The 16,635-nt window shown below is 38.5% G+C and overlaps 1 protein-coding gene across 6 annotated transcripts in view; it reads left to right on the plus strand.

The window, feature by feature from the left end:
• Positions 1-16,635, plus strand: part of LOC131075755 (uncharacterized) — a 102,577-nt gene that overhangs the window by 10,713 nt on the left and 75,229 nt on the right. For all 6 annotated transcript variants that reach the window (XM_059217105.1, XM_058012639.2, XM_058012640.2 and 3 more), the window contains exon 2: positions 6,444-9,422. In XM_059217105.1, coding sequence (XP_059073088.1) covers positions 6,444-9,422 — 2,979 coding nt within the window. The remainder of the gene's footprint in view (positions 1-6,443; positions 9,423-16,635) is intronic.

Consider the following 16,635-nt stretch of genomic DNA (forward strand, 5'->3'; position numbering starts at 1 on the left):
GTTCTGATCATTCAAAACCTTATGTATTGGTGGATAACCACCCCACGAATCTTCCCAAAATAAAGCTTGGTCACCTTTCCCAACCTTCCATGAAAGTTCTAGGGTAAAAACATCCCTGCAGCCGACTAGGAAATTCCAAATTCTCGAGCCTTTAGGCGAGTTTAGAGTTCTGAAAATGCTAGTAGGATCCTTGGAGTCCAGATATTTGCTTGACAAAATTCTCACCCATCTCCTATGGGGTTCCTTATACATTTTCCAAATTAATTTAGCCCCTAAAGCCTTATTTTGGAAAGCCTGATTTCTGAGCCCTAATCCCCCTTTCTCCTTAGGTCGACATAGCTTATCCCATGCTATTAACGTAAATTTCTTCTTATCAATCAACCCCTGCCAAAAAAAGGTTTTGAGTTTTTGATCAAGCTGTTTTTAACACCCGCCAAAAAAGGAAAACAAGTCATCTGATATTGGGGAAGGGCTCAGAGAACAGATCGTAACATGATAACTTACCTACCGTTGACAACCATTTACCTTTCCAATTTTGGAGTTTTTGATCTAGCTTGGATAAGATGTGTCCCCAAAGGTTGGTAGACTTTTGTCCCTTATCCATTGGAAGACCTAAATATTTGCAAGGTAAAGATCCTATTTGAAAACCTAACACTTTGGCAATGGCTTTCTCTGTTCTAGCAATTGTGTTAAAAGAGAGCAGGTTTGATTTCTCCTTATTGACCACTTGTCCGGATGCTCTAGAGAACCAATCTAGAATAAGCTTGAAGTTCTTGGCTTCTACCAGACTGCTTTCCCCAAATAGTAGGGTATTGTCAGCGAATTGCTGATGGGTAACATGAGGGAGATTGCTGGTGACTTTTATCCCCAAGATGTTACCCAACTCCTGAGCTTTTTGAATGGTCCTTCCTAAGGCCTCCGCCATGATGATAAAGAGGAAGGGAGATAATGGATCCCCTTGCCTCAGACCCCTCGAAATTTCAAAGAAACCTCAGGAGCTCCATTAACTAAAACTAAGATCTTCGGACTTGAGATACTATAAAAAATTAAATTGATCCAAGCTCTGCTAAAACCAAAAGCCTCTAAGCATTTACATAGGAATCTCCAGTTTACCATGTCATATGCTTTCCTAATATCTAATTTCTTGAGCATACAGGCCTGATGGTTGTGTTGGATGGAATGGATAGCCTCCTGAGCTATGATGACTCCATCAAAAATGGATCTACTCGGAACAAAACCAGTTTGCTCCTCCGATATGATAATTGAAAGCAAAGGTTTAAGTAGGTTGGCCAGTAGCTTAGAGAAGACCTTATAGATAGTGTTGCAGAGTGATATGGGTCTAAGATCACTCATACTGTCCACATTCTCCTTTTTGGGAATGAGAACTAAGAAGGTGTTATTTATTTCTTTAAGGAATCTGCTTGAGCATCTTGCCCCCTCTAAAGCTTCTACCAACTCATCACCTATGAAGTGCCAACAAGCTTGAAAGAAGCATGTAGGAAATCCATCTGTACCAAGGGCCTTATCCGGATGGAGCTGGAATAAGGCCTCTTCTATTTCCTGTTTGGTGAATTTCCGGTTTAAAAGGTTGTTTTGGTTGTCTTTAATAATTTTGGGGTTGTTATTAAGCAGGCTGGATTGAGCTGTCAGATCAGAGAACATCGCTTTACTAAGTAATCTTTGAAAGAAGGATACCGCTTCTGCTGCAATATCCCCTGGGTCATTTAGGATAACCCCGGATTCGCCCCTAATATGGGTGAGTTTGTTAATCCTATTTCTGAACTTTGCAGTAGCATCAATTTTTTTTGTATTTTGATCTCCTTCAGAAATCCATGTTGCTTTGGATTTCTGCCTCCAAAAGATTCCCTCCTTAGTCAAGATATCTTCATATTAATGGAGTAACTCCTTTTCTTTTAAGAAGCTATCTTGATCCATTCCTTAATGATTTTATCGTTCAGAAGGGCCAAGGTAGATTCTATATCCTTCTTAGAGGAAAAGATATCACCAAACTTGTCCTTGTTCCAATGAAGAAGTTTCCTCTTAATGTATTTAATTTTGGTTACAAAACAATAGAGTTTTGATCCCAAAATATCCACCTCTTTCCACCATTTTTCGACATTCTCCAAAAATGATTCGTTTTTCATCCACATTTTCTCAAATTTGAAAGGGCACCTCTTAGGTTTTAAGTCCTCTATAATGGTTAATTGCACCGGAAAATGGTCTGAGCCTGAAATGGGGAGGATGGAGGCCTTAAGAAGATAATGAAATTCCAGGATATTACCTTTGAAGAGGAACCTATCTAACCTTTCTGTAATATTGCTGAACCCTTCTATTATTCCAGGTGAAGGAGCCATTATCAGTATTGATGTCTATCATATTATGAAAATTTATCCAATTCCTAAAATCTATTAGAGCTTGGGGTTCTCTTTTTAGTGCCCCCGATTTTTCTGAGAGGTCAGCTATGGCATTGAAGTCCCCCCCTAAAAAACAATTCCACTCCGAATATGATGTTAACAACTGACCTATTTCATTCCATACTATTAACTTCTCATGTGTAGGTATAGGGCCATAAATATTGAAGAGGATAAAGTTCAGATTACAACTAAGATGTTTGACAAGGAAACACATCCAGAACTTATTGCTTGAGATATTATTAATAGAAATCCTTCTTGGATCCCAGATGATACCCAGACCCCCTGAGGCTCCCTCTGTAGGTATCTCTTCCCACTCTAGATAGCCTAACCTTCTTTGGAAATTTTCAATCTCAGTTTGATTAAGCGTGGTCTCCTGGACTAAAGTTAATTCTGCTTTTGAGGTGAGGATACAACGCATTAGAATGCGTTGCTTGTTAGGGGCATTCAAGCCCCTAACATTCCACGTAATGATCTTTATGGCTGAGTGGGAAGGTACTTCCCCTTCTCTGCATTCAGAATCGAGGTTATTTTAGCCTGTCCTACTGCTTCTCCATCCAGATTTCTAAGTTCAATTATAGATTTCCTTCCTCTCTTCTTCAAGGGCGAACCACAATCTGGTTTAGTCTTGCTTCCTAAACAATTACCTAACCCCAACTTACTTCCACCTATGGCTCCATCATCACCATCTAAAGGTTGATCTCCTTCTAGATCTGCCTCTCCAACATCCTCTTCCAAAGCCGTGATTTGTTCAAAGAGGCACTCAGCCCCTAAACCAAAATCCCCAATCTCATCCAGAACTGGGCAATTAACTACTTTCAGTTCTAGGGCTATATGTTGATCCAATAACTCCAGCTGCTCCTGCACATCCTCTTTGAATTCCTCCGCTCCTAACAACAGTTTTTGCAATTCTGATTTGCTGTTAGAGACCACTGGCCTCTTATCCTTGTTCTTAGAGGAGCTAATACTGCGGCTCGTGCTACAAAACCCCACAATGCTATTTACATGGCATTGATTTTCACCTACTGTGGGAGAAGTCACAATTGGTGATGAAATGGGATTGTCATTTGGGCGCATTGAGGAAGTCTTATTATTCTGGGGGCACATTGGACCCTTACTCTTCAGTTGAGACTTGCTACGACTCCGGATTGCCCTGTCTGCCATTGTGGGAGCCCTAGAGGACAACTGACATCCAATAGAATTCAAATTCGTTTTTCCCCTACTATCTGAACTAGAGGCAGAGTTGTTATTATCAGAGATTTGCTCACTACCATGGAGGTTACAAAGGAAGATATCAGAGGTGTTGACTTCACCCTCATAAAGTGAGGGAGATATACACCAACTACCCTTCTCAGTAATTAACTCAATAGGGTTCAAATTTGGGGATTCAAAATCAAATTGTATAAGGAGCTTTATATCTTTTGCCAAATCATTATACAAACCTTCTACTCCTAAAAAAACTCCTAATTGCGAACCTATAAAATCCATAATTTTAGGGCAATGGAATTCTATCGGCAAAGGACCTATATTTATCCATTTCACAACTTTCTTAGGTTGGAAAGTTTTGGGATTAAAATTCGGCATCCAATCAAAACATTGAAAGACATATTCTTCCATCAATTTTACTTTCCACTCCAGAATTTCCTTTTTAATGTTCAAATTAGCACAGGTAATGAGAAAACAGTTAAAACCTAGGTTAGTAATACTTACCTGGTTGGAGAATTCCTCCTTCCACCATTCTTTCATTTCATCAAAGATTTGATGTTGCCCGTTCTAGAAGGCAATAATACCCTTATTGTAAAAGAAATCACAGTAATCATGCAGGAGATTCGAATGTAAGTTAATGACCACCTTGTGTAGCTGTTGATCATATATTACAACTTGGCCAGAAATGGCTACCACCGGAGGCGAAGCTATTTTATCTTCTTTAAATGATTGATTAGGGAGAAAATTCCTGTGAGGGTTGTGCCTGCCAGTGAGATTTTGGCTGTGGTGGCGGAAAACCATATTGCAATGAATTTAACCATCTACCATTCAGAATCTTTCTATAATCACAAACTTTCCTCACTGAGCAATAGGCAATGCCGGATGAGTTGGGGAGAGATGACGGGAAACAAGCATATTTGGTGCCGCTCAAAAGAGGACCACCCTTATTATCTAAAATTGCAATATTTGCAGCCGAAGAGAGCATTTGAGATTTTCAGCACCTCTTGGCTTTCTTCCCCAGAACCACCTGCCACTCTCCTTCCTCATCGCTCTGCGTGGGAGCAGTTTTGATCACAGGGAATTTCGAAATTTGCATTTTCGCAGGATAATTTTTAGCTTTATTTTTTTTATTTAAAGATATTAATAACAACTTTTTAATAATTATACTTAATTTACTTTAATAATTATTTTTAATTTGAAGATGTTTCATATATGGAATGAACGATCTATTTATTGAGATACATGGTTGTGAATTGTAAAGAAGGATGCAAGATGCTACAAATAATCTTGACCACCTATACTTTTTAATTTTAATGTGACTACTTGCACGCAATTTTGAACCTAGTAAGCCATGTGACTAATATAAAGCATCAAAAAAGAGCAATTAGCTAGACTAATCTAACTACAATAATCAACTACTCTACCTAACAATGACTACTATAACACTTATAGGCAGGAACTTGATGCAATGCGTCTCTTGTTTTAAGGCCAGACTTAGCACACAAGTTTTTCTAAGTATTTTTTAGTTGGGAACGAATGATGAATATATTTATGGCTTTGGGCTTTTCACCCTATAGCCTCTTTCTCCATTGGCAAAGCTTTTGAAGCATATAATGACTTATATGTGACCCTTGTTCTTACAAATGGGGGATTGACTTTCTCTTTGTTTTCATCACAAAAGTCCACCTAGGAGTTGTAGGATAGCAAACAATTTTTACATTTTTGTACTTGAAATAAGTAGCTTAGTTAAGGGTCTGCAATCTTACTCTCCCTTGAGCCACCTCTATGAAATTTTGGTATGATTGATAGGGATGATTGTGGTGTATAAGCAGGCATATGAGTAATTGACGTAACTTGGGTGGGTATGTAAAGCACATGATTTCCCAATTTGTCCTATTAATCTTGCATGTACCAGAGGAATGCAGTGATCATTTTTGCAGCACATTAATCAATGGTTTAAGCCTCAAGGTGTCAATCAGGATGCATCTTTTGATATAAATGAATTCAATACTTGTTGAATGAATATTCTTACGTGTTTTGGGCAGTTGGCTAGCCAATTGGCTGTCCAGTGGTGGTCCAGATTCAGGAGTTTGAAGTCCTCGAACTAGAATGTTCTAGGTTTGCTGTGTTTGATATACTTTTTATAGATTTCAAGTTTCTTCTTCAAAAAGTTTGACAGGTAGATACACCTCAAATAGCAGAATGGTGACAATTACACATTTCTTGTCTGTAAAGTTCATAAACAATTGCTGTTATTTAGTGAGTTGTTGAAAATGTGCTCTTTGTTTTTGCATGCATAGCTTTTTTTGTCAATAGAAGAAAGTATTCCTTCGGGAGGAATAAGAAAACAGAGTTTGTATTTCTTGTTGTCTGGAATTTAGTGAATTGTGTCTAGCGATGAAACACATTTCTTGTCTTTGAAGTTCATAAACAGCTGCTGTTACTTATTGAGTTGTTGAAAATTGTGTTTTTTGTTTTGATGTGCATAAGTATTGTGGTCAATAGAAGAAAATATTCCCTTGAGAGGAATAAGAAAACAGAGTTTGTATTTCACATTGCTTGGAATTTAGTGAAACTGTGTCTTAGTGATTAGATGTGTTCTATGAAATTTTACATTTTAAGAACAGTATAGGACATTACCCCAAGAGGAAATTTGGTGCAACATCTTCATTTATCAGGTCATTTGTTAAAATTTTGTGGTTCTATGTTTGAGTTCCATTGACCTATTTTGGTCAACCATGGGCAGTATTTTAATTTCTCTCTTTATTTTTTTTTTCTGTTATTCAATTGATATTCATTATTTACCACCTGTATGAAGAGGTGCAGGTCTGCCATATCATTGTTTTCATTCATGAAGGAGTACATTTTGATACCCAGATATTAAAAACATTTCGTACGCTTCAAGCTGCAAAGCATGCTTTAGCTCCATTTGTAAAGATTCATGTCTTACCAGGATTGCTTCCTCCACCATCATCAGCCAGAACTCCAACCTCAAGAACGATTTCTACTTCAACCAGTAATTCTCCAGGAAGAGGTGGGATAATAGGACGACATACATCTACCATTAGTCTTATGTCAGGTTCATCCCCTACCTTACTTCCAGGGCAGTGTACTCCTGTCATGCTCTTTGTTTTCCTTGATGATTTCTTAGATGGATCAGCGAGTGGATCTCATGGGACTTCACACCAGGAGGACACTTTAGAGGCAACTACTTTGGGTCATTCTCAGGGAACTTCTGGTTTACAGTCATCTGGGATAGTCCATATTCCAAGATCAAATTTGCAGTCAAAAACTTCAAATCCTGTTGTTATGTTGGCACGCACAACAAACAAGTTGGAAGGCGGATTTCGTAAGAAATTACAGTCATCACTTGAAGCACAAATACGATTTTTGATAAAGAAATGCCGTACAATTGCTGGAGGTGGTGATGGGGGGCCTACAACAGGCTCTGGGATGGGTCCAAGAGGTCCAGGCAGTGTCAGTTCCATATCAGGAGCTGGAATTGGTGGAACCCTCTTTGCTCTTGATGCATCTAGGGCTGTGGCGCTTTTAGACAGATCAGCAAATCAGAAGGGTGAACCCTTAGATGCAGCTACTAGAATTCTTGAAGAGATTTTAAATGGCAAGGAAGCTTCAGAGAATTTGCTTTTGGAAAATCATAGTAATGGTGGCATTAGTGAAGATGTTCAATCCATAAAGGACTTCCTTTATCGACAGGCTGAACTTCTAAGAGGCAGGGGAGGGATAGCATCAAATTCTGCTGGTGGTTCACTTGGTGTTGGTATGGTTGCTGCTGCAGCTGCAGCTGCTGCGGCATCTGCTGCAGCTGGAGGCTCTGGAGGATCAGTCAAACCTCTCTCCAGTCCACCTGAACTTCCAAGTCTAGCAAACTGGTTGTTAGCATGCCTTCTACTTTTTGAAGCATTGTTTGACTGTAAGTCTAGGGATATACTTGACAAGGGAGCAACCCCTAGGTGCCTTGAAAAGTCCACAAGTTTTCAAAAGAAAGAATTTCAAGAAACTGCAAGTATGGGGAAGGTGGGAAGTCAGACGGGCCAAAGCACTTTAGAAACAGTGATTGCGTGTTTGGAGAGTGGAAAAGGATTGGATATGAAGTTTTCAGCAACATGGTGCAAAAGAGCACTTCCAGCTGCCAAGGAGGTGTATATGAAAGGTTTGCCACCTTGTTACCCAACAGCTGTTCACAAGGCACATTTAGAAAAGGCATTAAATGCTTTTCAAATGATGGTAAGAGGGCCAGCAGTGCATTATTTTCCACAGAAGCTGAAAGAGGATTGTGAGGCAATCTGGAAGTGTGGGAGACAACTTTGTGATGCTGTTAGCTTGACTGGAAAGCCATGTGTACACCAAAAACATGATGTGACCGAGACTTGCTCAAGTTCCTCCGAGTTAGAATCTGAGAAATCTCCAGTCAATTCACACTCAAGTGGTTTTGTTTTTCTTCATGCCTGTACATGTGGCCGATCAAGAAGATTGCGTGATGACCCTTTTGATTTTGAAAGTGCGAATGTGACATTTTTTCACTTTCCCAACTGCGAGGACCTTCTTCCATCATTTGCCATACCAAATTGTGAAAGTGGAAATCCTGTTGGGGGTTCAGCATGGAGCTTAGTTCGACTAGGAGGGGAAAAATACTATGATATATCTGCAGGTTTATTGCAAAGTGGATTTTGTACCAATGAAAACTTTCTGTTTGCATGGAAAATTCCATTCATGCAAGATACAGTGGAAAGTGTAGCAAAAGAAATTCAGCAGAAAGACTGTGTACATTCTAATCCAGTCATTCAGGATTTGAAAGTGCAAACAGTTAATGTTGAGGAACAGAAAAAGATATCTTCAATAACTGCTGATGCTACTCCTGAAATACGCACAGCAAGTAAAGGGCAGCAAAGGAAGTTTGGAGAGAAAATCCTGGGCGAGGATTTGAAATTGAACTCTGGCAGAGGATTTCCTGTGACAGAAATGAAAAAAGCATTTGCAGAGGTTGTTGCTAAGTCAAATTACAGTACAGATTCAGCTTTTCCTCCACTTCAATTGAAGCGGCAGACACCAGCAGGTCCAGAGAAGAGCGTGAAGCAAAAGGGTGCAAAGGAAAGAAAAGAACAGGTGATTCATGGCGTGAATGGAGATCTGGAGTCGATGGTCTTAAAATCTGACATGGCTTCAGAAAAGAATCTTAAAATTGCCGACTCTGGTGATCAAAGAGAAGATACATCTGTTTTGTTTGTGGGGGACAATGTGGTACCAACACCAATGAATAAAATTGAAAGACCCCAACTAAGCATTAGAAAAAAGTATGTTGTTGTCTATGTTGGATTTGAGCACGAGTGTCCCCATGGTCACCGGTTTCTTCTATCGCTTGACCATCTTGAAAAACTTGGTTCTCCATATACTGATTCCATGAGCTCCACTGGTCCCAAGAAGGTGACTGATCAGCATACATTAAAGCAAACGAAGCAAGTTCATAAGCATTTGCGCACACCAGATACGCAGAATGTCACTGAAAGCCTTAGAAAACAGGTCACTGGTACACGGGAGATGATGATCTTTAGTCATCAAGGTCAATCCGCTAGTCCTCCAAATTTTGCAAACACAGAATTGAAATGTGAAGGGGACCTCTTGTGCACAGTTCTTAATGAAGGGGAAGGTCCAGGATTTTCTCTTCTCAATATGAACTTGCCAATCTATATGAACTGTCCTCATTGCAAGACATCTTCTAGAAGTAAGAAGCAGCAGAGTCTGAAATTTGCAAGCACTATATCCCAACTTCAAAGAATTTTCCTGGTATTTTCATGGACCATTTATTAATCCTGTCTCTTGTTGAATAAGGGTTTCAAAATAACAAGTTTTTCTATTCTGAACTGTTAATTTATTTCTTACAAAATCCACTTCTGCTTGAATGCTTATTTTAAGGCAAACGATCTTCTCTCTTTGTATTCCATATTTTCTCTTTTCATGGAGTGCTGTAGTATCTTTGTATCATGTTCTTCCACATCCACTGTTTGTTTTTAGAACTGTTGAAAACTAATCTCGGCTCCTTCATCTTTTCTATGCATTTGGCTTATATAGATGTAATATACCAGACAAAATACTTGCAGAGTATAGACTATAAATCAAGTTATAACCTTATTTCCAAAGGAATTCCAATACAGGTTTCGGAGGACAGCACTTCATTTAGACTTATAGAAATTACAGTATATCACACAGTAGGCTCACTTGGGTCCTGTTAACCGAAATAAATGTTACAGTAGTCTATCTTTGTTCAAATTGATATATAACCTGACATACTGATTTTACAAATGACAATCTTGACAAAAGAAAGCTTAACAATCTGCCTTTATGCACCACGTCTCTACTGTCTATCCCTCAACGGTTATGGCAGTCTCAGTGCCGATTGCTGAATTGCTTTACTGAAGCCTTAATTGCTTTGCTGGTGTTGACTTAGATACACAACAAAGGAAGTAAACCCATTGTTAGAAGTCCACCCAGCTCTCTTGCTTGCATTGCTGCTCAGACCTGGGATGTAATGCGATTCAAATGGAGGGCTTAGGTGCAGTAAATGACGATGTGAAAACCGAGCAGAGAGAGTGGCAGGGATTTCGTCCTACCAATGATTGAGTCCCTCAGGTTTGCGTCTGAGTTCCTCCAGCATTCATTTAATGCAAGTAATATTAAAATTCTTGGATGCCTTAGCCTCAATCAGCACTTGTATATATATGCTAGTCCCTTCCAAAGTTGGCCTTAGAAGAGAAAAATACCACCACAAATAAGAGTCGGCCTAGGGGAAATAACCGCCACAAATTAAACAAGGTCGTCTCAAAGGGCCATTATAACAATTATTTAATAATTTCATTTATTAATAATTTATTTATTTTTTTAATTAAAATTCAAGCAGATAGGCTGGCTGACCCAGCTTCTAGAACATTACAGTCCGCCCATTCCAGATGTTGCTTGTCCGTCCACAAGCAACTTCAGAGTTGGATTCACACCTTCCCATGTTTCATCGTCTGTGTCCTCATCAGAGACTACCTCTTTATAGTGTATTTGTCCCTTTCTCAAAAACCTATGCCCTGGATGCATGGTTCTATGCATGTGAAGCATAGCTTTTTCCTTCACAGTTCGTATAAATTACCCCCTTAAGACTTAGCTGAATTGTTATTCTAGGGCTTGAAAAAGCTAGATTCCAAAAGGCGACATTACAATGTCTTTCCTCACATTCCTTGTCTTCATCTGATAACATTCTATGAATGTCATGTCTCTGTGTATGGCAACACTTGGGGCATTGTAGTCATCATGAAGCCTTATCATCTCATCTTCCTGGTTAGGTTGCTCTTCCTCACTGCTTGCTACTCCCTGGTTTCCAAAATTTTTGGCACTAAAAGTTTTCATATTTGCTGAAGCCTTCTCACCACCCAAGCTGATTCCTTCTACTACATTCTGTATAGGTCTTCCAGTATTTAGTTGCTGGTTGATTCTTCTTAAAAGTTGCATCATCTCCATCATGGTATCCCTCATACTGGTCTGGAACTCTTTGGTCTCTCTAATGAATTCTTGAGGATTTGCCTCTTCTCTATCGCCCATGGCAACCTCCTCCTTTCTTGCTGCTTGTATCTCTGATCCTTGTCACTCGTTAATCCACAGGCTGGCAGAATGCCAGGCTTTGATGCCACTATAATATGCCAGACAAAATACTTGCGGAGTCTAGACAATAAATCAAGTTATAACAGCATTTCCAAAGTAATTCCAAAATACGTTCCAGAAGACAGCACTTCAATCAGACTTATAGAAATCACAGTATATCACACAGTAGGCTCACTTTGGTCCCGATAACTGAAATAATTGTTACAGTAGTCTATCTTTGTTCAAATTAAAATATAACCAGACATACCGATTTTCAAATGACAATCTTGACAGCAGAAAGCTTAAGATTCTGCCTTGATGCACCATGTGTCTGTTGTTTATGCCTCCATGATTATGGTAGTCTCAGTACTGAGTGCCGATTGCTCCACTGAAGCCTTAACTGCTTTGTTGGGGTCGACTTAGACACATAGCAAAGGAAGTAAAGCCGTGGCCAGAAGTCCACCCAGCTTTCTTGCCTGCATCCATCTCTCAGACCTAGAATGTAATGCGATTTGAATGGAGGGCTTTGCTGCTGTAAATGAGAATATGAAAATTGAGTGGAGAGATTGGCAGAGATTTCGTTCTACCAATGATTGAGTGCCTCAGGTTTGTGTTTGAGTTCCTCCAGCATTCATTTAATGCAAGTAATAGTAAAATTCTTCGATTTCTTAGCTTCAATCAGCATGTGTATATATATTAGTCCCTTCCAAAATCAGCCTTACAAGGAAAAAAAAACTGCCACAAACAAGAGTATTGCCCAGTGGAAATAACTGCTGCAAATAAAATGAGGTTGGCTCAAAGTTGTTGCACATTTGAGTTTATGTTGTCATGGATGTCAAACTTGTTGGTGGTCCGGATGTTGGTCCAGAAATGATCTGGTTGAGTTTTGATACAGTGGTTGGATATGTATGAACTTACTAGGATATACATTTGAAGTTGATGATGGTTTCGGAGTTTTGGTAATTATTTCTAAAGTCCGGATGATCCAGATTTGGTGTAGGTGCATGAATGTCTTGCAGATTATATGCAGTATGCTAGTAAATATCTATGATGATGAAATAAGGTGTTTTCAGGAATATGTGGATATTCTGTCTTTGTCTGGAATGTGGAAGGTGTACGTCTTGTGGATATATTGGCTTGTGAAGCTACAAGGAGATGTCAGAAAGTTCTTTGATAACTATAGAGTTGTGTACAGATGGTGTAAATATGTGCAGATATTGAGCGGATGTATGGAAACTATTTGAAGGTGCTTTGGATGGCAAATATTGATAGTATGTTGTGTTTCCAAAAGATTGGTGACTTTCTGCTTGGTCTGGAAATTGTATAACTTCTTCAAGTGACTATTCCGGTGAACAATATATTTGCCTGATGGTGTTTGCTTGTACTGGACGTGTATCAGATAGATGTGTGGATTAGAGAGGAATGGTTATGAAGATCGATCTCTTCATATTCTAATTTTTAGATGGATAGATGTTCTACTGTAAGAAGTTATTTGTGTCTATGTTCAGGGATAATGCAGTTACAGGATTTTGTGGAGGAATGCATTGCATTCCTTGACTTGCTTGTACTAAAAAGGTGTTGTGGATTGTTGATCTTTGTTCCTTGGCACTATATGTTTCTTCTGTGATGGTCTACAAGTCTTATTTTTGGTTCGGATTAAAAGCTTGACTAAAATAGATTGGTATGAGTAAAATGATTTATCTTGTAAAGCTGACTTATGTGTTTTGGTCCGAGCGGTCATGTGTGGTGTGTAGACCCTTTTTGGAGATATTTGTGCCGACATGGTTTGAATCTTCACGTCTCTTTTGCCTTCCGCATGTGATGTATAGATCATTTTGGGACCAATAGTGCATATACACGTTACATCTTGTATAGGATATTGAAGATCTGGCTGATATATAAAGGACAAAATAATTGAGTAAAAAAAAGATGATGTGAGTTTAAGGCTATGTGTGATATGCGAAGCGAATGTGAAGTAATACAAAGGTCTGAATGTGGTACAATGCAGTAATGAAGGCTGGTTTAGATGAGTATTAAACTGTGAATAGTTATCCACATATTGGTAGATACTATTATCTTGCAATTCAATCTATTAACTTTATTGTATTCAGACAAATGTTTTGTATCTTGCCCAGAAGAAGTGATTTTTAGCTGTTCAAGTCTTTTGTATCTTGCCCTAAGGTTGTGCGTCTTATACTGCAAGTCCAAAGCAGTGAGCTTCCTGCCCTATGGCCTAAAACTTTGTAAGCAATTTTATACATATATTGTGAGTGTTATTCTCACCGTGGTTTTTCTCAGTTTGGGTTTTCTATGTAAATATCTTGGTGTTTTTGTGTGATTGTACTTGCTGTTTTAATTACTTTCATGTATGTGTAATGAATGATCACTGAAGACTTAATGGAATGTATGATTTAATTTGATGAAGTTTTATTATATGCTGATTCACCCCCCTCTCGGCATTTGGTAGTGTTCAACAATAAATGTTGGAAACTTGGAGAATGTTGTCATTGATGTCAAACTTGTATTGGGAGAATGTTTGGAGAATGTTGTCAGTTGTGTTGTCATTGATGTCAAAGTTGTTTCGGATGGAGTCTAGTCCGGATATGGTCTTGTACTGATGTAGGTTTCCCTGTCTAGTATCGCTGATGAGTTTGATGCAGGTTTCTCTGTTTGGTGTCACTATTGAGTTTTGATGCAAGTTTCTCTATTTGGTGTTGTTTTTGATGTCCTGCTATTGATTTTGATAATATGAATTGGTGATCAGAAGTGTACATTCAAATGTTTATATAGTGCTTGGTGAATATGTATGTAGTGTCTCAGGAAGGTTATAGGTGTGGCAAGTTCAATATGAAGGAAAGAGTACTTAATGCCCCAATGGTAGAATGCTTGGAATTCCTCCAGATTGTGAAGAGTATGATGTGCAGATTTGGATATAATGCTAATGTTTTGTGAGTGGTGGACTATCAAGTTTATAGGTCCTCTGTTTGCTCATATGATGGGATTAGTTGTTGTTGTCTTTTGACAGTAAGAGTGTCTGTCAGACTAGTTTGGAATTTGTTCGGTGGCCTCGGGATATGTGAATCAAGTGTTGTAGTTTTGAGGACATGTTTATTTGGTTCATACAGTTTTCTAGTTCAATTCTTTGGTGGTATTTTTGTTCTGCAAGTGAGTTATGTTGGTCCATGCTTGGTATACTTAGTTGTGTTTTGTTTTCAGTGTGTTCGGTTGGATTATCTTGTTTGGATCATACTTTTTGGTTCGGATATGCATTGGAGGTTGAGTTAGAATATTGTTATGGGTCTCACTGTGGTGTGTGGAGATCCATGTTAAGCAATTTGCAATTGGAAGATGTTTGGGCCAACTGGTTGCTAAGTTTTATTGTTTATCTACACATTACGTTTAGTGCCGACTTTGGATGATGTGTTAGCATGTGTGATTTTCTGGAATTGACTTAGAAGGATGTGTTGTGATGGATTTGGGTCTCTTCTATCTCTTGGAGTGGACTGCTTTGGGTGTTTTTGGTATGGGTGGCTTATTTTGTGTAATATTGTATACTTTGTCTTTGGCCGACCCTCAACTAGGTTTTTGATGATCTAAATTGTATTTAAGGAGTGCGGATGTATGAGTTGTGAATTGATGTGCAAGCAGATGTCCGAAAGTCAGTTTGTAAAGTGTTTTGATGATGATATATTTAATGACAATGCTCTAAGACAGTGGTTGATGTCAGATGTGTTTGCCATGATATTTTTCACTTGACACAGTGGTTCAAGGACAATTTCATGATCAAAAGATTCTTTTCATTTCAGTTCTCCTATTCTTTCAATTATTGGAAGATAGCGAGTCTCTTGGTAGCTCTTTGTATCTTGCCCTGAAGCAGTGAGATTCAACTATGCAAGTCATTGTATCTTGGCCTAAGGTTGTGCACCTTAGCCTTGCAAGTTCTTCAGGTACATATTGCTCCTTGGTAGTGAGCCTAAAACATTGTAATCAATTTTATTTATATTGTGAGTATGACTCTCATCGTGGTTTTTCCTCGATTGGGTTTTCCATGTAAATTTGGTATTCATGTGTTTGCTGTGTTTCATACATTCATGATTTGTTATTGCTGTGATTATATGTTTGTGATCTGAAGTTTGAAGATCAAAATTTATGCAATTGAATATCTGGACTGATTCACCCCCCACTCTCAGTCCTGCCGTGGGTTCAACACCATTATAACAATTGTTTAATAATTTATTTATTTATTTAAAATTCAAGCAGATAGGCTGGCTAACCCAGCTTCTAATCGTTAACATTGCAATAGATTCTATGCCCTTTCATTTTACAATGTTCTAATCAATTTGAAAGACAAGTTTGCATGTAAAGTTCTACATAAATCTTTTTCGCTAAAAATATTTTATTTGTAGATATAAAACAAAAAAGGATTATGTAATATCCTCTTTTGTAAATGCCCTAGTTTTTGCCCTAAAATCACAATTCCAAGTAAAGCAAGAATGGAAATAGAGTTAGAGATATCATTTACCCCTTAAATTGTTGAACAAGATAGATCCTGATTGAGACCTTACAATAATGTTAGATAATCATTGAAAGCATAATCTATAAAACAGATCTTTCCTACAAGGGTTAGGGACATTATCTTAATCATATTATATATCTAATTCATTAATAGAGTTCAACCATAAAGGGCTAGGATGATAGGGTGCCTAAAGTGATCCTCTACCCTTGGCCCAAGTTTGGATATACCATCTCTCTTGGCCTCATGTGGCCTTCCACCATCCATATGAAGTGGTGTACCTAGTGAGGTGTCTTGCAGCCATTCCCTCTTATCATACCACCTTTATTCACCTTCCTATGATCGGGACTCCTTAACCCAATAATCAACCATGTGGTGGCTTGTGGGGAAACTACAATAGGGTGTCCGGAACATCCTTCCCTTTTAAGCCCTTGGGCGGGGCACCTCTTGCACCCCCTTGGCCTCATGGGACTACCAGTCTTCCACCATGAGGCGGTATGCCTAGAAGAGGACCTCATAACTGTTTCCCCTCCTTGTATTCCCTCACTTCCCCTATTATGGTTGTTCGCAGAATTTAAACAAATAGATGGGGAATCCACATCATTGTCTATGTCCATATAAAAGAGTAATAAAAATTGTCATTATGTTGCATAAATATTAATGCTGATATCAATAAGTGAAGTATCATACATCAATTCTCAATTATTCTGCATAAAATATGCATACATATCAAACATATATGAGTAATTATATATAAAATCACTTCATGCAACATACCACAATAATTATTATTTCTGCTATATATATTGAATCTTAGACTTGATTGAAGTATAGGTTGGAGATGCTTGTCCTGATCTGTGTTGG

This window comes from Cryptomeria japonica, chromosome 1, assembly GCF_030272615.1.
Source record: "Cryptomeria japonica chromosome 1, Sugi_1.0, whole genome shotgun sequence".
In the NCBI taxonomy this organism is placed as follows: Eukaryota; Viridiplantae; Streptophyta; class Pinopsida; order Cupressales; family Cupressaceae; genus Cryptomeria; species Cryptomeria japonica.